At 41.3% G+C, this 25,676-nt stretch overlaps 1 protein-coding gene and 1 long non-coding RNA gene across 2 annotated transcripts in view; one reads left to right on the forward strand and one right to left on the reverse strand.

Moving 5' to 3' along the window:
* LOC145498418 (uncharacterized) overlaps positions 1-25,676 on the reverse strand; it is a 30,946-nt gene extending 5,270 nt beyond the window's left edge. The window contains exon 1 of the long non-coding RNA XR_014050858.1: positions 24,166-25,676. This is a non-coding gene — a long non-coding RNA (uncharacterized LOC145498418). The remainder of the gene's footprint in view (positions 1-24,165) is intronic.
* On the forward strand, positions 356-24,171 carry LOC145498414 (polycystin family receptor for egg jelly-like). The gene is made up of 13 exons (XM_081478344.1): positions 356-795; positions 6,448-6,786; positions 7,180-9,856; positions 10,468-11,077; positions 11,976-12,290; positions 13,260-13,406; positions 14,091-14,279; positions 14,724-14,978; positions 15,678-16,250; positions 16,760-16,990; positions 17,463-19,202; positions 20,293-20,464; positions 20,950-24,171. Exons 1-13 carry the CDS (start codon positions 705-707, stop codon positions 23,424-23,426), a joined length of 9,816 nt encoding a protein of 3,271 aa, XP_081334470.1. The 5' UTR covers positions 356-704; the 3' UTR covers positions 23,427-24,171.

Below are 25,676 nucleotides of genomic sequence, written 5' to 3' on the forward strand. Positions count from 1 at the left end.
CATCAATGCCTGATCCTCCCCGGGCGCCTTTGCATTAATTTAAACCCAAACCACAACGAGGACAGAAACGTGAATAAACAAAAGGCTTAGTTTTGGAACTTTTCTCTACAAAAAATTATCCCGTCCCTTATGCATTTGTTAAATTAACCTGTTCATGGAGAGCTGTAAAATAGTGCATCCTTTTGGGGTATACCTAACACATGCGAAGATTGTTACTGTTTTGGACTTTTTCAGTCTCTCTTTTCAAACCACCGATTGTCTAAGCTATCACTTGCTTATGAAATAGTATGTAAACTTATTCTTGCATTTTGATTGGTTCTTGCCTAAGTTCTATTAGAGGGAGGATACATAGTTGACGTCGTGTGACTGTTCAGTAACAGACAAAGAAGACTTCAAAATGGGGCAAGAACAGCTAGTGAAAGACTCGCCTAACGGCTAATGTACCACGTTTTTGTTCTTACCACATTTTGACTTCATCCTTGGTCTAGCACAAAAGAGACGCACGGTAACATGGAACTGAATCTATTATTCTGTTAAGCGGTTGTTGATGCGATTTTTGCAACACGCAGATCAAGAGCTTTCAAATGGTATATCAAACGTGGGTAAACGGAGTCTATTTATTAAATTAGGGAAAAAGCCCCGGCAATTTAGAGCTGAAAAGGTTTGATTGGCTTTATTTCGCAGATTACGACTCTCGGCCCCCTATGTACCAGGCCTGTGGATTGGAAGCACCCACGTCGCCGCCATCGACTACGCCACCGCCCCCTACTACATCAGTGGAAGAGATAATAGGAGGTAAACTATAAACACAATTGGCAGGATGCTAAACAATTTAACTGGGTAACCTGCCGAGGTGCTAGCAGTTGGAACGTTATCGAGATATTTTTCATATCACACCAGTTTTTGAGAGTCTTGTTTAGAGATGGTGCACTTTTATTTTGCCAGATAACTGGGTGTTTCTTTCCTTCCGAGACCTAATCTACTAGAACTCCGTTTCCGTGTTTTATCATAACAACCATCCATATCAAAAAGCCATGGGCGTTTTCATTTTCATCATCCACTCTCAATTATAACTATTACTTGAAGGTTCTGGGACTGGAGACCTTTCTGCCATCCTGGACCACCTTCTTTATTAATGGTTGGTAATTTAGTACTTAATAGTATAATTTATTAAGAATGGCTGACTGTTAGGATCGAGAAACGCCGGTCAACATCCCATTTGACAAATCGCTCATATTTTGCCCAAAGATACCCTTAGGTGACCTAATTCTAAAAATCATATTAAAAGGTTCCAGCGAATTTTTAGGTTTCAGAAATTCGCGAAAATTTGAAAGCGCGGTCAAAGTGCGGTTTTTCGTGTAATAAAATGACCGAAATAAGGTGCGATGACGAAGCGCTGCTTAAGCCTTAAAATAAACTCAATTGACTTCAAACTTCACACAAATGTGGAACAACCACTCTAATTTATTCCTCGCTTTAAACTAATCTCAGATATGTTAATATAGTGGTTTTCCGAACCATTTAAAAACAGCTATGAAGCGTGTGAAAAATAACGGCAAATTATAGGTCATGTTTAACAGCATAAAAATGCATCTGGTACCTCACTTTCCGATTATTTTATTAAAGATATACCATGCCAAGTTTCTTGCTCGAACTCGCAGTATTTCCCTTTGAGAAAAACGAAAATCTATGTCAATGTGTTGGGCGCAAATAACACAATAATTATGCACGAACCAGAGACAAATCAATTTCAATGGCGAAAGTAAAAGGCTATCATTAATTAGAATCCCGTCAATTCACTGCTATCAGTAGAAACATAATGTCCACTGCATAAAAACTGTTTTTAGACGTTTTCGAACCATTGCGCGTTAACTTTGTTTAATTTCCTGTCCGCCGTCATGTCTAGTTTGTCATCGCGTGTATTTCCTTAATGTAAACAACACGTGAATGGTTGTCATAACAAACGCAAGAGATTTCCTGGAACCTTAATGTTTCCGATTCGCCACAACACTTTAAGTTCGTTAAGACACAATAATGGGTCAACTTGGAATGCTGTTTAGCATCAAGGACGTTAAAGGACTGTAAATTAATCGAGTTGAAATATCTTGAAGCAAATCAAAATCGCGCCCTTATTCTAATTTGGTAAACAGCCGATCTCCGCTCAAGTTCAAGAAGTTGAGAGGTTAATCCGCTACAATGTATTACCGCTACAACAACAAAATCAAACCGAGATCATCAAAAGTGTAAGTCTAAAAGTGTAAGTTTAAAAGTGTAGTGGCAAGTTCCAAATAAATTTCGCCTATATAAATTGGAAACAAGAAGTGAAACGGTCTGACCCGAAACAAATAAACAAAATATTAATACGACTAATTTAACCCGATAATGTTGCAGAAAACATACCTAAAAGCCGTCGATTCCCCTCAATACCACTCCGCATTGCCTTAAAGAGCCCAAGCTTTCCGCTGTAAGAATCAGAGGCCTCATGAATCTGTATTTATTATATCGGCAACCATGCTGCGTGGTTGATATTCGAGACTCAGTAAAAGTTGTCACACAACCGTACGAGCAGCCCAGTCACGCTTTCACTTCTCTTGCGCAAATTTCCAACATTTCGCAATTTACATAAACCGACTACAAGTTTAAAGTAGTGACAGTAGATTGAAATGTGCTTTTTAAAGCTGTCCTATGGAGGAACAATTATTTCTTGTTTTTGAATGGCTCTTAGTTGTAGCTACAGTCGGGGAGGGGGGGGGGGGGGGGGAGAGGGTATTCCCGGAAATTTCGGATATCTGTATGCCGTGGAAGATTAAGTGCTCTCCAGCTTTTAACGCCAACACTGAAACACTAGATGATTCTCGAAGTGTCACAGGGATCACTAAGCTAAATAATTTTGAGTGTAGCTCCGCTGAGTCAATTACCTGTTGGCGCGCCTATTGCATTGACCGTGGACAGGTGGAAAAACAGTTAAACCGGAAAAGCCTGTTGCACATTGTAATTTAGCGTTGTCCAACACGCAGTCGGTCTGGTTGTAATGTTAATCATATGTGAGAGAATCTCAAGTTTTCTTTCGACACATGCTGGGGTGACATACTACTAGATGGGCGTGGCCGAGAGCCACGAGTCAAGTCAGTCAACTCGCCATGCTTAACCGAGAAGAGTGATAGTGAGCCACTAGTGGAAGGACTGCAGATTGTCCCTACGCTTTACCCTAATAGGCCTCTGTGTTATTCTAATGAACTGATGCTGAGCTCGCTCCAGGGGGCGGTGAGATGAGAGACCCTGGGAACGAGGTTGAGACGATTCGGCCGTTAGTTTTTCCTCTAAAGTGTCTTCCTCCTCCACTCCCTCCCCTTCTGTACAAAAATTTAACGATCCTCCCCCTCCCCCCCTCCCTGCAAGAGGTGTTTGCTAAATACCGAAGAAGCCAAACACCGACAGTTCCTAAGAATACTTCCGCCAAGTGCAGTTGTTAGTAAAATACTTCATAAGCGCCGAGTATGGAGCTTTTCCGCGCACGAGTGGGAGAGGTGTATCTAATCCCATGTCTTCGCACCCGTACGGTAGCATAGACAGTTTCAGGTTCTTTAGGTCACCCTCCATCGCCAAGGTACAGGAGTCTTGCTGGTCGTGTACCAAAGGATGCTGGAGCTGGAGTATTTCTACAACTTCCTTTGCCAGACTAAAATTTCTCTCCTCTTCAGATGCCTGAACATGCATCTCATCAGGATCACTTTGGCGCATTGCGGCACTTAGGTGAGAGAAAAACTAGCACCTGAAAAAGACGAATATTATAAGGATCCCGGGCACTGCGCATTTCCGCGCCACCATTTCGCCGTCAAGCTTTCGGCCTGTCGTTTGACCAATGCGGAATTTTGCCATAAGATACGATTGCTGCTTGTCACTGACTGCCCTGAGACGCCCAAACCTTTTTTAAAGCAGTAAGGGCTTCCTGGTGACCTATTGTGGCTTTGAGTTAAGCGCCAACGCCTGCTCCAAGCAGGGTCTGTAGTACATTTTGGCTAAGTCCAGAAGGGAATAGCTCTTCAGGGACTGAGTACATTTCTCCAGCGACAAGTGCCTCTCTAAAGTAGACAGCCTATAAAAGACACGAATGCAGCGGTCTTGAAGACATTAATACACCCCTACCGTGCATGGTTACTATCCATGGAAACCTCAACAGACGCTTCCTCGGTCGCACCCGTTGATAATGCAGTGATGTTAAGGTCGCAGTCACTCTTCTCGGTTAAGCACGGCGAGTTGACTGACTTGACTCGTGGCTCTCGGCCACGCCCATCTAGTAGTATGTCACCCCAGCATGTGTCGAAAGAAAACTTGAGATTCTCTCACATACGATTAACATTACAACCAGACCGACTGCGTGTTGGACAACGCTAAATTACAATGTGCAACAGGCTTTTCCGGTTTAACTGTTTTTCCACCTGTCCACGGTCAATGCAATAGGCGCGCCAACAGGTAATTGACTCAGCGGAGCTACACTCAAAATTGTTTAGCTTAGTGATCCCTGTGACACTTCGAGAATCATCTAGTGTTTCAGTGTTGGCGTTAAAAGCTGGAGAGCACTTAATCTTCCACGGCATACAGATATCCGAAATTTCCGGGAATACCCTCTCCCCCCCCCCCCCCCTCCCCGACTGTAGCTACAACTAAGAGCCATTCAAAAACAAGAAATAATTGTTCCTCCATAGGACAGCTTTAAAAAGCACATTTCAATCTACTGTCACTACTTTAAACTTGTAGTCGGTTTATGTAAATTGCGAAATGTTGGAAATTTGCGCAAGAGAAGTGAAAGCGTGACTGGGCTGCTCGTACGGTTGTGTGACAACTTTTACTGAGTCTCGAATATCAACCACGCAGCATGGTTGCCGATATAATAAATACAGATTCATGAGGCCTCTGATTCTTACAGCGGAAAGCTTGGGCTCTTTAAGGCAATGCGGAGTGGTATTGAGGGGAATCGACGGCTTTTAGGTATGTTTTCTGCAACATTATCGGGTTAAATTAGTCGTATTAATATTTTGTTTATTTGTTTCGGGTCAGACCGTTTCACTTCTTGTTTCCAATTTATATAGGCGAAATTTATTTGGAACTTGCCACTACACTTTTAAACTTACACTTTTAGACTTACACTTTTGATGATCTCGGTTTGATTTTGTTGTTGTAGCGGTAATACATTGTAGCGGATTAACCTCTCAACTTCTTGAACTTGAGCGGAGATCGGCTGTTTACCAAATTAGAATAAGGGCGCGATTTTGATTTGCTTCAAGATATTTCAACTCGATTAATTTACAGTCCTTTAACGTCCTTGATGCTAAACAGCATTCCAAGTTGACCCATTATTGTGTCTTAACGAACTTAAAGTGTTGTGGTGAATCGGAAACATTAAGGTTCCAGGAAATCTCTTGCGTTTGTTATGACACATTCACGTGTTGTTTACATTAAGGAAATACACGCGATGACAAACTAGACATGACGGCGGACAGGAAATTAAACAAAGTTAACGCGCAATGGTTCGAAAACGTCTAAAAACAGTTTTATGCAGTGGACATTATGTTTCTACTGATAGCAGTGAATTGACGGGATTCTAATTAATGATAGCCTTTTACTTTCGCCGTTGAAATTGATTTGTCTCTGGTTCGTGCATAATTATTGTGTTATTTGCGCCCAACACATTGACATAGATTTTCGTTTTTCTCAAAGGGAAATACTGCGAGTTCGAGCATGAAACTTGGCATGGTATATCTTTAATAATTGTATTTTAAGGCTGTTAAGTAAAATAATCGGAAAGTGAGGTACCAGATGCATTTTTATGCTGTTAAACATGACCTATAATTTGCCGTTATTTTTCACACGCTTCATAGCTGTTTTTAAATGGTTCGGAAAACCACTATATTAACATATCTGAGATTAGTTTAAAGCGAGGAATAAATTAGAGTGGTTGTTCCACATTTGTGTGAAGTTTGAAGTCAATTGAGTTTATTTTAAGGCTTAAGCAGCGCTTCGTCATCGCACCTTATTTCGGTCATTTTATTACACGAAAAACCGCACTTTGACCGCGCTTTCAAATTTTCGCGAATTTCTGAAACCTAAAAATTCGCTGGAACCTTTTAATATGATTTTTAGAATTAGGTCACCTAAGGGTATCTTTGGGCAAAATATGAGCGATTTGTCAAATGGGACGTTGACCGGCGTTTCTCGATCCTAACAGTCAGGCATTCTTAATACCTTTTCTAACTTTATATCTTTCTCCGCAGTTCAAATATATGGTCTTTCATATTTTTACTTGTATACATTTCCTAACTGCAATGAAAGCGCCGGTAAAAAGCGTTGCAAGTTTCTTTGAAATTCCTAACTGCAATGAAAGCTTCCAAAAATTAACGCCGGCAAAAAGCGATGCAAATTAAGATTATTTGTTATTTTCTTTTGCAGATATTCCAATCTCGCAATTCAGTCTACGCCTTCCGAATCATCCCGTCAAGACTGGAGAATTCGTTCTCATCAGCATTGACCCACACGAAGGAACTAATATTGTGTATCAATGGAAACTTGACGACGAGGAGTTCATTAAAACTACCAAGACTTTGTTTCAGGTTTATAGTGATCCCGGTGTTTATAATGTGCAAGTAACAGCCTCCAACAGAAATAACACTGTTCGAAGTAGTGGTATTATTGTAGCGCAGGACGAAATTAAAGGCCTTGAGTGCGTCAGAAACACCGGTGCTGTAGTCCCAATGGAGGAGATAGTGATTGAATGGATAATTTCTCAAGGTAGTTCACTTTTTTTTGCATGTACATGTAGTACTCGCACAAGTTACGATTCTGTATGGGTCTGGGTGTTTCAGCGCAGTGAAATCAAATTTGCTCTGAATGGGATACTGAAACTTCAAGCAGTTGTTTAGAAATTTCGTGTGATAAAGATCGGTACATTTGTTTTAACTGTATTTGTTAAGAAAATTCTAATTGTAAACATGTTGAAGAACTTTCACACTGAATTGATTTATGGGCCTATAACTTTGAATGAACGTCATTTCGCGAATTCTGTGATTATCCTGACCATTTTGTCGTTCCAGTGCACCGAATCTCACGGCGAGAATGTTAAGTTATAAGCACTTTTATCACTTGGCTCGTATGCAGACTTTCTTTTTGTTACCTAACTTGCAGGAACAAACGTCTCATTTACAATATCTACAGGCGATGGAAGCCCTGAGCAGATTAACGAGACATTTACCGACGGCTTTGCTCAAAATTCATTACGTCATCACTACGAGAGTGTGGGCATCTACTATGTCTCCATAAATGCTATAAACGATGTCGAAGCTGAAAATAAGATTACAACATGCACTGTATATGTACAAGATCCGATTGCCAATTTGACGTTTAGAATCCCGCCACCCCGAATTAAAAATGGTTCTCAAGATATGTACATTGCAGTGAATGAAAGCATCACAGTCGACGCAAGTATTGCCAATGGCACACACGTGTCCTGCGACTATGATTTCGGTGAAAAAGTTTTACACGGCGGCATCGACGAGTTTACTCAAATGTATGCGTACGGGACACCGGGAGACTATACTGTCAATGTCAGTTGTACTAACCGTGTCAGTAATATGTACAAGACGCATTTTGCAAGGATTGTGGTGCAGGAGGACGAGCTGATCAAAAATCTTCAGGTAAAGGTCGATGTCGCAAGCAAGGGGACACAATCTGTTTTTACACTCTTAATGAACATGGGAACAGCTTTCGTCTGCGATTGGACTCTTGGAGATGGCACCACCTTACAGACAGATGTGTCAGAGGTCGACTTGCCTGTGCTTCACGAATACGACGAGGAAGGGGCATATAACATCAGTGTTCTTTGCGAAAATCGGCATGGTTCGGAAGTCGCCCAAAGCGTTGCCTGGGTACAGATACCCATTGTCAATTTAACTTGTGATTCAGTGCAATGGTACATCACTGCGTCGGAGAACGCTTTCTTCAATATTTCTATTAAATCGGGTTCGCATGTCACAGTCGTGGCGGAGTTTGAAAATAGTCAAATTCAAACCGTTCGTTTGCGAGAGAGTGTTCTTCACTGGATATCCTTTATCCTGGAACATTTGTATATGTCAAATGGTTCGTTTGTGGTTGGGGTAAACGCATCTAATCTTCTGGGTGAGCTCAGTACAACCTGTTCTCCGACCGTGGTTGTACAGAATCCTCTGCTTAATATAACCCTGACTGCTAACGCGACGGTAGTTAAAGTATCCGAATTTGTGGCTTTTGGTCTGGAAACCTCAGTTTTGAGCCATTCCTTACCCACTGATGCATCTTGTTCGTGGGATTTTGGCGATAACTCATCAGCACATGGTAGCTGGCCATTGATATTAACGTATGGAAAAGCTGTCATGTTACATCACTATTTATCTCCAGGGAAATTCTCAACCTATATTAACTGCTCAAATGAGGTCAGCAGAATTGCGCTCAACACAACTGTCACAGTTCTAGAATTAATCAAGCCATCTATGAAAGTGTGCCTCGATTGCAACTATTCAGCCATTATTACAGGGATTCCATACGGGAAATACTTCACTCTAGGCGATAATGTAACATTTATGACAACTTCTCAAGATTTTGACCTGGCTTACTACTGGGGAATGACAGAATTAGGAGATCTTGCGGTCACCAAGGAACCTTTTACTAATGTGATTTTAGAAAAAGCAGGAGTATTTTCTGCAATTGTTCTTGTGGATAAAGTCGTTCAAAATATGTCGGCATCAGTTGAATTTATTGTCCAAGAGACAATAGGCGGTGTAACGTTCTCATCAAGTGGTTTCACTTGGCTAAGAAGTGCTACTCGATTTCATATCGCTGCACCAAAATTCGATGACGGTACGTGTTTTAAAGCGACGTTGAATGACTCCTCAAAACCAAGATTTAATTGTTCAACAATTAATACAAGTAATTATACATTTTCATTTAATCACACATATCTTTCCGAGGGTACTTATTCAGCTTGCCTTAATGTATTCAACAATGTATCAGAGGCCAAAGTTTGCGTGGTCGTTGAAGTCACTAAGCCTGATTGCAGAATTGACAGTGTTTCACTATGGGAATCAGTGAATGGAGATTTGAAACAAATAGAAGATAGCTCACAGACTTTAAAGTACAAACGATCTGAACCTCAGTTTCAGTTTAAAGGGAATTATATCAACAAGTGCCCCCTTGCAACTTCTAAGGATGTAAAGTTAAAGTGGATTGTGAAGAGATTAAGTCTTGCAGGGGATGAATCTAACGTCAATGGAGAGGTAGGAATTGTGAGAGAAGAAACTGGATCTTTACAAATTACAACTGAGGCTCGCTCTTTGTTATACGGAGAATACATTTTTGCCTTCATTGTGGAATTGGCAAGCAAGGAGTTAAAAAGTCTCTATGGAGAAGTGATTAGGAACGCCACTATTAATGTTGAAATAATCCGCTCCCCCCTTACCGGAGGCATAGAAATAGAAAAACAGAACGTAAGTAAGGAAGAAACCCTCACGATAGACGCGTCGTTTCATGACCCTGATCTAGAAGAAGGTGAAGATCAAAAAGACATGGAATTCAAATGGTACTGCAGGACCCTGTATTTTACTCACTGCTACGATGATCAGCTGAGCTTTGACGACTTCATAAAAATTCTTGACTCCTCGATTTTCACCACGAGTCTTGATAAATATGTTGGAAACGAAACCTACATATTTAAGGTGAAAGTTACAAAAGAAGGCCGCGATCCTCTGACAGATGAGGTGGAAGTATTTGTTTTGCCACCACCACCACCGCCGCCGCCACCGCCGCCACCACCACCGGAAATGAAAATAAGGTAGGCACGTTAGTGAATAGCTGCAGATACACAATTATTGAAATAAAAACTACATTTTCATCTACCTGCAATTTATGCTGTGAAGAGAAGACTTTGCCTAAACTGAGCAAAGTAATAAAATACAGTAAGCTCGTTATGATGTGTAATCGCGTTACGTTATGCTGTTGAACAGAGTTAGCGAAATGTAACCGTCAGTAGGACCCTGTGTTAAACGGAGGATTTCGAGCCGTGATTACGGAGGTCGCTTTGCGATTAATATTTTCATCCTTGGGAATAAAGTCCTTAGTAACAGTGCTTTACACTGATATTTGTGGCATAAAATAGAGTACCATTTCTTCCAGAGGACGCGCTTAGCAGACTTCTCTCCCGTTTCGTGCCAACATATTTTTTCAGATAGTTCCAATACCAGGTTACCATTTCTGTTCTGTGCACTTGGGTAGACTCTCCGGATGCAGTGAGAGACAAAGCGTACCAAAAAACACATCATAGAACACTGGCCAGAATTAAACATGGACCAGTCGTTTGTTGCAGGAGAGCGTTAATGTAATATAATCTATTGTTGTTCTCATCAATACGTATTTACGTATCTAACCCCTTTCCTTCGTTAACAGTTGCCCCGAGCGGGATTGCTCTGTTAAGCTGTCGCCGTCAATAGACCTCAGACTAGAAGCTGTTTGCGTGAACGAATGTGGTATATCTACGATTTTCTATGATTGGAGCATGTTCATGAAAGACGGAGATCATTGGTCTCCCGTGGACATTCCGAGTCAGCTAAATATAGAAACGTCAAATGATTACTTCACTGTAAAGGCCTACATTTTTCAAGATATTTTGAGACCTGGAGGTGAGGGCCTCGTTCAGTTGGAAGTCTGGAGGGAAGGCGGAGAGTCTGGCTATATCAACGAGACTATAAGAGTAAATGAACCTCCAATGGCTGGAAATTGTACATGTCATCCAAAGACGGGGGAAGGCTACAAAACCGACTTTCAGGTCACCTGCATTGGCTGGGTAGATCCTGACACGCCTTTTAGGTACGGATTCAGTTATAGTTATGGCGGTGATGCAACTCCAGTTCCAAAGTCAAGCGAAAACCCTAGTTCATCAAGCGAGTTTAAGATTCTCAAGCTACCCGACGAGGGCATGTCCTCCATACAAATACCTATCACAATATCAGTTGAAGACTCGCTTGGTTGGAAGATAGAAATGGTCATCTATGCAGAGGTAAGAGAGATAAATTTGCAGAGGTAGAAAACTAGTTTTGTACCATAAATGTCTAATGATTTACACTCATGAATGTCTTGAGTAATGACTTATTTTGATGTAAAATCAGCTTCACGACACCTTTTTTTTTTTGTCTGCGTGACATAACAACAACAATCAGATTTGGATCTAGGCTTGAATGTTCATACCTGGAAAGCGTCAGTTTATGGAAGCTGGTAGAAATAAGGAAATGTGATTATGAAGGGCAAAAACGAAGTTTGGCTCTCCCTAAGATGCTTTAAAATATCTTAGAAAGTTGCTAAAATGTTGCGCAAAAAGTCTTAAAGTTGCTCAGAAACTGCTCCGAATTCTTAAAGCTGCTACAATGTTGTTGTTTATATTAACTATAATAAGCTGCCCTGTTTCACAACCAAAACGATTTTTCTAAATATCCTAACAAAACTAACTAACTTCTAACTTACCGAAACGAGTTAAATTTTCTCGTTTTCCTCAAATATCACATAATGCTGTGGTTGCTATCTCCATTTGCCAAAAGGATCTTCAGAGTCTCCCGAGTGACTCGACTCACTCCAATGTGATGAGACATCATTGTCCACGATTTCGAATTTAAAGCTATCCGCCAACCGCAGGCCATGTCAGTTTAAGAAAAGCGACCCATAATGCGGGGTTGTGCATCTAATTAAAAACTTTCGTTAAAAAAAAAAAAAAGAAAGCTGCCCGACATTACCTAACGATTTTTTTTGCTTAAGAGAAATCTCCACATACATGGGTTTTCCGTGTAGTTTTCCATTCAGATATTCCATTCAAGCTCCTCTGCTAACGCCACCCTCTTCACTGGCCATGTTGTTATTAACCATTTTATATAGTTATATTTTTGCACTTTTCTTTTTCTACCTAGCTGAAACAAGGCGAGAGAGAGAAAGTGAATGTAGATGATTTGATCAGCGATTTAGATGCTAAAGATACCCCTGTCAGCAACCCTGATGAAGCTAGAAAGCTGACGCAGAATTTAGCTTACACCCTAGCACTGCTTTCACTCTCCAGCGAAGAAAAGACTCTTCAGACAACAGCGATAACAGACATCCAGCCTACCAATGAGATAGCCACCCAACAGTCACCAGGTGAAGCAACGGAAGCTGGCGTGACATCTCAAGACGTGACACCCACACCCACCAGGGTAGCGATCTCAGCGGAGCAAATTAAACACGCTAAAGTAAGTTTTTTTTCTAATTTATTCCATTATACAGACTGCGAGCTGTCTCTATCGTTTTCCCTAAGATTGTCGGGGAAGAACGCAAAAACTGAGCGAATTACTCTCAAAAGATACTTAACACCAAACGAAAAAAATTCGTCACACTCTTACGGAATTTCATCTGATTTAGCCCACTTTGTCGATGATCACATTGTTTCGTCCAATTTCCCGTCAGATTTCTTTCCGTTAGTCAAACGGTTAAGCACTGAACAGAGTCCCAGTCAATGTTGTGGTTTGTCAGTTGATGATGCACAGCAATGTGATTGTTGGCATCCCCATGGGTGAGACTGGCAGAAACCTTAACACGAGACTGACTGAACACAAACGAGCCACGAGAAATGGTGATGCCAACAATCACATTGCTGTACATCATCAACTGACAAACCACAACATTGACTGGGACTCTGCTCAGTGCTTAACCTACAGTACAAACTATTTTCAACGACTGACTCCGGAAAGCTGGTACACTAACCTAGAATAAACGCCTCTTAACAGATGTCAACAACTACCGGCGCCTTGCAAACGACTTATCCATGACGGAAACGAAACCGACAAACGAACCTCTAACAGACCGACTTAATCTGACTAACAATACACGGACCAAAAATCGACCAGTTTGACTAACAATAGACGGATCGAAACCCGCCAATGACTGATGATAAACTTTACACGAGTCTTTGAGCCAACATCATCATGGCTAAACTGACCAATCACGTTCAGTGGACCAGACTGACAAACACTATTCACTTGACTCTGAAGATGACTCCCGCTCAGGTTGTCGAGACGTCAGTCACCAACAACAGTTCGTTAACAGAACTAGCCTCACCCATACGACCTACTGATACTCCTGGGTTCAAACCATTTACTATGAAAATACTAAAGTGGCTATTATGCCTTAGTCTTTATCTGATGTGGGTTTTTCCTTTTCAGATAATTGAAAAGAGCATATCCAAACTATCCCAGGTCGCAAAAATTGTAGCAAATAGTGATGAGACAACTGTTGATGACTTTCTGGTCATCAGTGACACTCTTGACACGGCCACCGCAAATAAGGATGTTCTCACTTTAAATGCACGGGTAAAACTTATCTTTTAATGTGTTTAGTGTCAGAGTCTTTATTTACTTGTTTCCTATTAGCTCCTATTGAATTATTGCACTTCTCGAAACAGACACCAGCCTACTTCCAACTATGTTAGTATGTAACTGATGAAGTGTGCTAATGATCGAAGTACTTGAAACTAATTAAACTAAAAAATATACGCATATAAATGAGGCGGTTATCACTACAGAGACACACAGTAGGTAGACCTGAGTTGCCTTTCTTACAAGCCGTAGCCGAGGAGTTGAACACGGGATTACCCAGAATTAAACAACACCAGCTACTGATAATTAAGAAAGAGACTGAAACCCAAGATCTCTGAATTCAAGTCCACCGCCCTAACTACCCTACCACGCTGTTTCTCGGTAGAGGAATGCAAGGGCCGCAAGGCATGGATTGGATACCACCCTGGATTGTTCTTTTTCCTTTTTCAAAAATTTTGCATGGAGACTTATACTGTGAAGCTGAGACCATTACCTATTTCCCTTTGCTATTTGTCATGGCCGCAGTAACTCCATTACAACATGTAGGTTTACATCCAAATATAGACGTTAATGGCACACTTTTGTCTAGTTTTATTGAGCATTGCTTTTACGCCGGAGGGACAATTACCTCCTACGATTTCATCTCCCACTGATATATATTTATATTTTTGGTTCAAGGACGAAAGTGCAGCATTACTAAACAACATTGTGGAAGCCACTGTGAAGAGAACGGATTTACCCGTATCGTTCTTGGAAAAGATGGCGGAGACAATTTTTAAGAGCGTTGCGAACATACAAGACAGCGTCGCTAATGGTCTTTCAATCGACCGCAATGGTTCAGTGCATAGCTGTACTGACAAGATCAAGGTAAATATGTTAAGTCAACATATAAAAATTCAATTGTTAGATTGAAATATGTACTGCGGGAGGAATAGGGATGGGTTAACACTGTCTGGATGTTATTGATTTTCTAAATCTCTCTATCTGTCGGTCCGTCTGTTGGCCTGTCTCTCTGCCTGCCTGCCTGCCTGCCTGCCTGCCTGCCCGTTTGCTTGTCTGCCTGCCTTTCCTTCTATTTTTCTGTCTGCCTGTCTGTCGTTCTGCCGTTTAGTCGTTCTGTCGTACGCGTCACGTCTGTCTCTCTGTCTGTTTGTCTGTCAGTCTGTCTGTTGTGTATTTGTAGGGGTCATTTCTATGTCTATGAAGCTATATGTTGAAGTAAAATCCTAAAAGCTTTGGCTGATGGACATTCTTGCATATATATTTCTTTCTTCTACTCCTAACCATATTTGTATTTAACTTTCTATACAGGAGAGAAGCAGAAATGTTTCTAGCACGATCCTACAGGCATTAAACAAAATATGTTTAGCCGTTCTGAGAGCTAAGACACCGGGCGACGTGGATACAGTGATTAACACTACAAATATAGCAGCGAGACTTAGGAAAACCTTAGCCCAGTCTATGAACGACTCCACCATCGAGCATGACCTTGGAATGTTCAAACTTCCCAAAGATGAAATCTTTCCTGCTAGCAACCTAACGGTTGATGATGCAGTAAATCTTCAGGTAGCCCTAACTCTCCATAAGCTAATTGAAGAGCTAACAGTTAGACATTATCAAATTTAAACCGGCTCTAAAAGTGATCGATTTCTCACGAACAGATTAAGAAGGTGATCATTATCACAATTATTAAGCATTGAACCCACCATCTTTTTTCTGATTGGCCGAAAGCGTACAGTGGATTTTCGAAATCAGCGTTTTTGACGTCATCTAACTGCAAATTATACAATAACTATGTCAAGGTAGTCATGTCATGTATGACCGCGGTGCATGATCTCTAAGGATAATCATGTCAAGTTCTCGCGCTTTGTGCTGCTTGCCGTCAGTGAAGAAGCAAAAACATAACTTCCATTTTTTTCTTTCAACGTATAATAAAACAATTATTAGACTGGGTTTTTGTGTTATCCAAAATAATCAAGGTCTCGGTAAGAGTTATCAGCCTCAGCCTCCGGCTTCGGCTAATAAACCCTACTTGATTATTCTGGATATAACAAAAACTTCATCCAATAATTGTTTATTATTCCTTGACTGATAATTAATTGCATACAAGCTTGAATCAGGTATTGGCAGGTTCTCCTTCTTCTGGACCTTATGATCAGGGAGGGATTCACTCACTTACATCAACGTCGACGTTTTGGCTGTATGAAGTCCCTTGTATAATTAAGGATATAAAGCTTGATTAAATTTGTCGTCATTTAATCGTAGATGCTGGCCTTCAAGGAGAATCCATACAGAAACTGCGGTGATGATAATATAACCTCGTCAGTGGTCGCCTTAGAAGTAAAGAGATCGAGCGGAAGCAAGTTTTCAATCAGCGGTCTAACAAATGAGATAGACATCAGAATTCATCATAAAGAGCGTCCATTTGATGCAGACAAAGAGGCCTTTGTTCTACACTTGCACGAGACATCAACTCAGTATCATACTTTTAAGATAAGTTTTGCCGACGTAGCAGTAGCTATTGAGTTTGTCTCCCGGAATGAAACTGCTTTTCAATGGACCATAATGGTAGGATATGGAAAGAGACCATCCGTGGCAGATAACTTGGCATTTTGGCGGCTGGATGGAAAAGAGAGGAAAGTCCTTCTGTTGGAATCTCGTTTACTGAACGAAGGAACTTACTACATTGAAGTGAAAGCTACGTCTAACATCCCGAGTTCTTCGGCAGGATCCGTGACATCAACAAATGCTAGTGCTCCGTATAGTCTGAAAGTATCTAAGATGAAATGTCTTTACTGGCTCGAGGAACTAGAAGGATGGAGTCTGGATGGGTGTCGGGTAAGAATGTTCCGTTATATTACTTGCAAAAAATTCACTTAATTATTTTAGAACCGTTGTTGATTGACCTGGATTGGGTACAGAAGTGAATTAGTTTAATCCTTCCTCCGAAAATGTTTATGTTGCAAATGGTGTCTCCGAATCTTTTTTAAACGTCGCCTGATATTCAGATTTTCCCATATTTACTAATTTAGACAAACTTATTCGTCCTGGTAAATGTTTTACGTTTCCGTGCGTAATAATTTTGTGAGAATCGATTAAGCCGTGGTGATATCGAAATTCCAGGGCGTTACATCCATAACTACATAAGCAACGTGAAACCAGCTGGTCCCGTAGAGTAATTCCTTACCTACTGTATGTTCGCATGTACATGGTGTAAGGCCGTTGGGGTTAAAAAAGAGTAAAACAAACAAGGATATGGTGTTCATCCAGTTGCTCCCCCCGTCGCTTTTCCCCTCGACGCATTAAATAACTGTTAACTTTGCTGATCCACTAACGTTACTTAACAGGTTGGCACAGAAACAACCACTATGGAGGTTCAGTGTCTTTGTAATCACCTCACATCCTTTGCAGCACAAATGCTTGTCGAGCCAAATGTAATTGATTTCCGTAAGGCTTTGAGAGGATTCGTGGAGCTGTCTGAGAATCCCTTGGTCTTCACTTTAGTGCTATCTATTTTGGGAGTCTACATTCTGCTTCTTATCTGGGCTAGAAGACGCGATATCTACAATGCAAAGAAGGTACACATTGTCTCATTCCCCTTTCCTCCTCTTAACTCCCTCTGCCATCTCCTCCTCCTGCCCTTCATCATCCTTGAATTTCCTTTCCCCCTCTATTATGTCCTTCACTTTTTTTTCTACTTTTCCTTCTGCATCTCTTCAGTGTCGCTTCCTCCTGTTCTTCTTCTTCTACTACTCAGTTTGAGGTTTACTATAACTTGGTCTTTTTCTTTTTCTTGATCGCTATGTCCACTTAACAGACTTAGGCTGTTCCAGGCTCTCAGTCAGTGGGGACTATCCCGCTCGTCGCCCGCCCTGTTTTGCGATAGTCCCCACTGACTGAGAGCCTGGAACAGGCTAGACTGACTGATCAACAAACTGATGCCACTGAAAAAATATAAACGGACAGGCGATTTGATCTGGGGAACGGGGCTGGCGGTAAAGAATAGAAAAAATGCATTTGTACCATTTATAATGGGCTTTCTCTTCTTAGGCGGAAACTATTCTCCTGGAGGGAAATGACCCATCAGATCGCTACCAGTACGAAATTTTGGTGTTAACGGGGAGGAGAAAAGGAGCCGGAACCACCGCTGATGTCTGCTGTGATCTAATCGGACTGGAGGGTGAGAGTGGTCCACGCCCGTTAAGAGATCCAAGCCAAGTGCGTTTTCAAAGGTCTGGCATGGACTCATTTCTTCTCACTACATCTCGACATTTAGGCGACCTCACCCTCCTAAGGATCTGGCATAACAACTCAGGATCTAACCCATCATGGTTTTTAAAAGAAGTCATAATACGGGACCTGAAAACCGGCTGCGTGTTTGTTTTCATGTGTAACCGTTGGCTTGCAGTCGAGTTCGACGATGGTGAGGTGCTGCGGACTTTGCCTTCCGCTAGGCAAGATTATCTCAGATCATTCAACCATTTGTTTAACGATGTCACGCAGAAGAATATAACAGATAGTCATCTGTGGGTTTCTGTGTTTACCAAACCAAACAAGAGTAACTTCACTACTGCCCAGCGACTTTCTTGCTGTTTGGCTCTTCTTTACTGCACCATGTTGGCCAATGCTATGTTCTATCAGCTTGATGGAGAGTCAGATCCCTTGATCACCTTGAATTTAGGGCCCATAAGCCTCTCTCCTCGAGAGTGGTACATCGGTATTATAAGCAGCGTAATAATTTTTCCTCTAAATATTGCCATTGTTGTACTTTTTCGAAACGTAGCACCCAAAATTTCAAAGGAAAAGATAGTAAAAGTAAAGCAAACACACAGTTTAAAAACGAAAAAGAGGGCACGGGTTTACCAAGGGGATTTTGAAGACATAATTCAGTGGTATCGTACCCAAGATCAAGAAGAAGAATTGCACAGTGGAGGCCTTGAATCTATCTCTGTGGGGCTGCCCCCTGTTGAAACAGTTGACATGAAGGAAAAGACTACACAGTGGTTAAATAGGAGTACGAGCAGCTGCAACAGTCAGAGTTCCCTCACAGAATTAAACCAAAACGATTGGCAGGGAAGTGAGATCGATTTTTCAGCCTCAGAGGATTGTAATGTCGAGGTAAAATTCAACGAGAAAGGTGGCCATATGCCTGAGCCACGTAAAAGAAGGAAACGTAATCTTCCTCACTGGTGTGTATATATTGCGTGGCTTGGAGTTTTTGCCGTCTCCTTTGTTTCAGCTTTCTTTGTTACTTTATACGGTTTTCAGTTTGGCAGAGAGAAATCATCCCAGTGGCTTGCCTCCCTGTTGATATCTCTCATTCAAGACATCTTTATTAGCCAACCGATCAAGGTGTTGTTCGTGGCTTTGTTTATTGCTCTTGTGATAAAGAAACCTCAGGAACAAATACAATCAATCAATTCGGAAAGTAACGACATGAATGATGACGATGATGATGAAGGTAGTGATGGTGTCGAGGAAGAAAACGGTTTTGGCAATTTCGAACAGGGGTTCCCTGAATATAAGAAGTTTATGCACCGGAGATTTGAACAATATCCCTTTATAAATCTAGAACCACCAGATGCCACTGAACTTAGTAAAGCCAGAAAACAGAGAAAACAAGAAATACGAATGTCTCAAATTACTAAAGAGATAATTACATACGTACTTTTCCTGCTCGCCTTGTTCCTGGTAAGTTTTGGTCAACGAGATCCTCAAGCCTATTTTATTGCCAAACTAATAGAAGATACGTATCTTGGAGGAGTGTACACCGGCCAGAAACTATATGAGGTAAGATAAGTGATCTTTGTTTTAGTCTGCGTGTAGAGGGTAATATCACACTGTCGATCGATCACAACGTTGTTTTACCACATTTCCAAACACCAAGAAGCTCGTCAAAAATACTGCACTGAGCGCCGTCCGGCTCCCTTTCTCTTCACCGTGTTTGGAAATATCGCGGACTGTACTGCATCCAGCATGACATGCAAACGATTACCGCCTAGACCTGCAAGCAGGCAGGCGCGGCGCGGCGCGGCGCGGCGCGGCGCGGCGACCTCATGGCTTACCTCCGGACCGAGCGGTCCAGTTTCGAGCCTTCGCTGGGGACAGTGTGTTGTGTTCTTAGGCAAGACACCTTTCTCTCACAGTGCCTCTCTCCGCCCATGTGTATAAATGAGTACCGGCTGGGGGGTAGGTAACGCTGCGATGAACTAGCATCCCATCCAGGGGTGGGGGGGGGGGGAGTTGAAATGCTCCAAGTCGCTTCACTTCATGCTACTGAGACCGGGATAAGTACTAGCCCGATGACCCATTTGCCTCGTGTACAGACTCTCTCCCATACCAGCAAGATGAAATAGAGGAAAACGGAATAAGGGCTCACTTAAGTTAGATAATCCTTTGTTCTGCTTAAGGATTTATACCATGGCATATAAAATGCAGCCAATCGGAATACAGAAAAGCCGTTATATACCCGACGGTATTTACACCCAACCTTCTCATTTTGCAATGCATTGATGGTACGTATTAGACACTAAAGTCTCGCGCGCATACCGAGAAAATACAAATGACTTGAGGGATATTCAACGGTACACCAGCAGAACGCGTTGCATAGTTTTAAGTTAACTTGCATATAAAAAAGTGTGTTCCTAGAACTTTGACAAACTGCATATTGTTACTTAACCTCGCTTCTCTACCAATTTCACTTGAAAACGAGTCAATTCAAGTTCTCCACAAGCTTCCACATTCCACACAGGACGAAGGGAATAAGCTAAGTAAGCAAGTATGTACAGACATATTTCACTCACGGAAAGAAAAGCGGTTCATATAAATATTCCAAGACGTTCAGAGAAGATGATAAAAACATTTTACAATTCATTTCCAGACGGACGGAGTTGATAACTACTGGAATTGGATAGAAGGCACTATCTTACCAAGTTTATCCTCTTCAAGTCGTGACTGGGCTAAAGGTTGCCACCCTTTGGAGCAATACACAATAGACTGCAATTCACGCCTTGTTGGTGGGGCAAGAATACGTCAACTCAGAGTTTCTCCAGGTACATTTTAAACTTAGATGTGCCTATGTTAGGAAGCATACTGTTTTCCTATTCCCAAACCTCAACCAATATGAAGACCGGCTATGGAGGTTCATAACAAAGTACCGGAAAGTGTGTCGTAAATGTGTATTAGCTTCTATGCTCTTCTACCTTTCTTACTAATTTGTGTACCCTTCCTTTCATAATTAGCGACCTACTATGAATTTACAAGTCTGCAATAAAACGTTATGGCCAAAACACCTTCCTTAATAGAAGATCATAGTAATAGATGTCCAACAGGAGCAATTAAATGTAGACATGATGATAGATGCGAAGGCAGTCATAACACTACTGGAAAAGCCTGAATATTTTTTCCAGTAGTGTTATGGCTGCATTCACATCTATCATCATGTCTTAATAAAAGACTTTACTATTAACATTCACCATTTACGAGGATAAAGTATTCAACTTAAGATAATGTTGTGCTTAACTATTTGAACCTTTAGGGAGTTGCAAAGTACCTGGACCATTAAGAGAAGGGATCTCTGTGTGTAATGACTTCTATTCATTATTTAACGAGGACAAAAACAATTACGGTACAGGGTGGGCAGTGGTAAATACAACTTCAAATACGTCATCAAATACCACATCAAATACCACATCAAACGCCACAACCTCGCCGTGGGCTTATCAGACTATGAGTGAACTTGGAGGCATACCATTTTTAGGAATCATGGGCACATACGGTGGTGGTGGTTATTCCTTCGATTTGTCATTTTCCAACTTGACAGAGGTATTCTTGACTTCCTTAAAGGAAAACTCTTGGATTGATTCAAGAACTCGTGCCATATTCGTAGAAATCGCAATTTACAGTGCCCAAGTCAACCTGTTTGGCGTTGCGACTTTCTTAACTGAGTGGATTCCAACCAATGGTGTTATTTATTTCAGTAACGTTAAAGTTGCCCGCTTATATTCCATCGGAAACGATTTTCACATTGTGACGCTTGTGTGCGAAATTTTCCTTGCTTGTTTTGTAGTTGTGTTTATGTACGCTGAAATCAAGAAAATGTACAAGCTGCGAAAGAACTATTTCAGAGATCCGTGGAACTGGCTTGAAATGGCGCAGATCGTACTGATATTAACTTGCACTGGTGCTTTGTTTCAGAGAACAAGTTTCGCCCAAAGTTCGATAGAACAAATGAAGTCTAATCCCGAAAAGTTTGTTAGTTTCATACGGACAATTGCATGGGACGAAGTTTTTGGATACTCGTTAGCCTTTCTAGTTTTCTTTGCTAATTTGAAGCTGCTAAAACTGATTCGATTCAACCACAGGATCTACCAATTCACCAAGACTCTTTCAACGGCTGCATCACCATTGATGTCTTTCATGATTGTCTTCTCCATTTTCTACGTTGCTTACAGTATCCTGTTTTACGCAATGTTTGGGGCTATATTGCCCGAATACCGCTCCTTTCTTTTCACCGTTGAAACATTGTTCAACACCATTATGGGAGCATTTGATTTTGAGATCATCAGAGAGAACAGTCCAATCCTAGGACCAATCATCTTTTTCTCGTTTATGATGATAATGGTTATGATACTACTAAACGTGTTTTTAACAATACTGATGGACTCCTATGCCGAGGTCCAAGAAGATGAACATCAAGCATCAGAGGACTCTGAAGTAGTAGAGATGATTATAAAACGTTTTAAATACTTTTTGTTGAGGACTGACAAGGTCGATATCTTAGCAGAAACCGATGTTGCGTCGGGAGACAGCCTTAATTCCAGCTCTAATTCCAGCTCTAATTCCAATTCAGCCAATGATCATGAACGCAGGAGCAGTATAAATCAGCCTGTAAGTGAAACTACCACATTTAAGTCCATAAGCGACAGCTGCTTGGAGCAGACGCAGGAAACACTCAATGAACAAAATTGCCCACTAAAAGTTGCCCAAGCTTCATTCTCATCGATTGAGAATGCTGGTGATTCCAGTGAAACACAACATGGTAAACATGAGGAGGAGCAATTGTCTGCTTGGTCTTCATCTATGTTACTAGCCAACGAACACGTCGAAACAGAGAGCAGCAAAACAGCCTCCTCGTGTCGCGATGAGCCATTTCTGTCACTGCCAAGTGATCGCTTTGAAATTGAAACCTGTAAAGAGGCAATCTCGCCCTGTCATGACGAGTCACGAGAAAGTTTAGCCCCTCCAGAAGAGGATTGCAGTGTTGTATGTTCAGATTCCTCTCATGATAGAGAGACATTTTCTAGGAGGTCATCCATAGTATCGCAGAAAGAAGAAAATGGACCTTGTGAAAGGGTCAGTGACGACCATCCACCTTCTAAGAATAGTTCACCGCCTGATAGCCCTCGTTCTCAAACTCTCCCCAAAAGCAGGAGAAATTCGAGCTCTGGTTATTGTTCCTCCTCCATTGCCACCGAGAATACCATTGGCGGAGCGGAGGTACCCGAAGACTCCAACGTGTCCCGTTATTATGATTTGCTGGGCAAAGCGCTAGACAGCCTTACTGCTGAAGAACAAGACATGTTTCAAGCGAACGAGGAAAACAGCGAATCAACGGAGCAGGAAGTTTCTTATTACTACAGGTTGTTGGACAGAGCGACAAAGGAACTTGATCAAGACAACGAAGAGGGAGCGAATGCTTCGGAAAACTTTGACTTTGCTGATTATCAAATTTGCAATAACAATCTCGGAAACAGGCCTGGGGCAGATTCTGAATTGGAGAAAAGCCTCATTGTTGACCCCAAGCTGAGCGATCTTACAGGACTATTTGCTGACGTAGCCTTGAGTGACATTCAGGAGGATCAAGTATTTGAACAACTGCTTATTTCATATATTACTGTACTTAACGAAGTTTCGTTTGAGCCTGATCGAGATACCATGGAAAGTCAACTTATGAAACGTTTTGATAAGAAAGCAAAGTGGAAGTATACTCGTCACATGTACACGGAAACGTAGTAACACACAAATGCATCTGTATCACGCGTATAAGATAGTCGTTGATAGAGTCTCACATCTATAGATAACATGGTGCCAAAGGTAAAGAATAGGCCATTTGGGAGTTGCTTGTTACCTCTGCCTCAAAACGAGTCTTCGTAAAAAACCATTCAAATGAAAATGTGTTCTGTCAACAGTTCATTTTCATGGAAATCAAACTCATTCTCATATGAAAGGTTTTGCAAGAGGACTCGTTTAAAAACAGAGGCACAAGGTATAACTCGTAAATAGCCTATTTCCTAGTTTCAGAAAGCCAGTTGATATTTTTGGAAATCCCCCTCCCCCCCAAAATGAACTGATTTACGAGATGTTTTGTTTTTTTCTTTGTCTGCCTCTTATTCAATATTGCACAGTGCCTGGACCCACTGTTGGTGTAGTTCAAGAGCTCGAGCTAGAGATGAGTAAGAGCTATTTGCATAATTTATATTACTACACGAGGCTGGAAAAGACGACATAAGGAGAATAAAAAAAGTAATACGTCATATAATTGATTTGGGAGTTTAAGCAAATCAATACGGCGAAGGTTAGGCAAGGCTTAATAAGAATTACAATACGTGCGTTAGAAGTCTTGTCACATATATGCATTCTTTCTTTCTTTCTTTCTTTCTTTTTCTTTTTTTTCTGGCTCATGGCGAACAATTTCATACATTATGGCCGCCGCGTAGATCAAAAACAAATAAATAAATGGAATTTTCTCTACCTTGATTTATCCGTTCTTCTCAAGTCAGGACAATGAATCATTTCCAGATTCCTCAGATCTTATCATAAAGACAGTTATTGTTGCTTTGAAAGTTTCCACGGTTCCTGAAGAACTGTTTTATTTACAGTAAATTCCGCCAAGTTCGCCATTCGCTTAATTCCCATCAAAGCCGACGTGTGAGTTACAAATTCTCAACTTGTTTCCTCTCAGAAGCGCTGGTGAGTGTCACAAATATCTTTGCAAAGTTCACATTCGAAAGCTTAATTCATCACATATATAGTGCTTTACAAGTTGTTTTCATGGTTCCCAACAAGGTTGATTAAACGCGTCTTTTCGTGACCTGGTCCCGTGACATCTTGAAATATTGTCGAACTGAAGGGTTTACAAACCTTTCAGATCACCGAAGTGAACATCGGCCGCCATCTTGAAAGTGCTCAGTTTATGGTCAGCTTACACACCAGGTTTGAATTTCACTTGGAGTTCCGCTGTACTGCTTGACTGGGAGTTTCGGGCTTGTGTGACTTCGCGTGACAAAGTGGTGTGACAATAAGGCTCTTGATTGCGCAATGATGCAATGACAAGAACACTTAGCTTTTCCTACTTTGAACTTGATCGAACAGGTAGTGTGCATGACGTCTGTTCGAGGTTGCCGTGCCAATCGATGGCAATCAAGGAACGGTTTTTGTGTGGTTGTCGATTGATCATCGATTGACCGATACCAATCGATCCCAATTAACTAATTTTATCGATTGATATCGATTGTTCGATTGGTTTTCCGATCATCGATTTCCATGAATTGGATACCCTGGGTACTCTGAGACCACTAGCGGCACATGAAATGGCTCCCTCGTTACCCAACGTTGTTGTATTTGAACCTGAAAACAGACTACAACGTTTCGAACTGCTTATCTGCATTTATCCGGCAGGGTATGATGAAATAATTTTTAGTTGTTGATCCAACAGAGTAAAAACTTGAGGCCAAATCGAGTTTTCGTTAACAGCGAAATGTCATAGTGTTGTTATAATGCTGACTGCATGCATATCATCAGTAGCGTACGCCTAGTTGCTGGTAGATGTTTAAATCATACTGTAAGCAGTTTATAAGGGTTTTAATTAAATCAATTTAATTTGTATTAGAACCCGGCAATCATTTTTCCTTTTTTTTTTTTTTTTTTTTTTAATGGATGTAAGCAAATTTATAAATAATTGCACAGTCCTACTGAGGACCATTCAAGAGCGAAAGTTTAGCCACTCAAGCATGTCTTTCATATCACACAGCGCTGTTTTTGACTTGCGTTTATGGCATTTTGACTCTATTTCTGAAATGGACCATCGACCCGATAAAAATGTTTCGCTCCTATTTTTATCTAATTGTAAGATAACAGTGCCTAGAAACCTAAAACGGCCGATGCTGCTTGCAACGAATTTATCGGGTGTCGAATTCGGCAGCACAAACAAAACTTTTGCATATATCAGTCACAATGCATGGGCTTTCTACAAAACCGCGTCAA

The sequence above is a fragment of the Orbicella franksi genome, chromosome 9, assembly GCF_964199315.1.
Source record: "Orbicella franksi chromosome 9, jaOrbFran1.1, whole genome shotgun sequence".
NCBI classification, from domain to species: domain Eukaryota; kingdom Metazoa; phylum Cnidaria; class Anthozoa; order Scleractinia; family Merulinidae; genus Orbicella; species Orbicella franksi.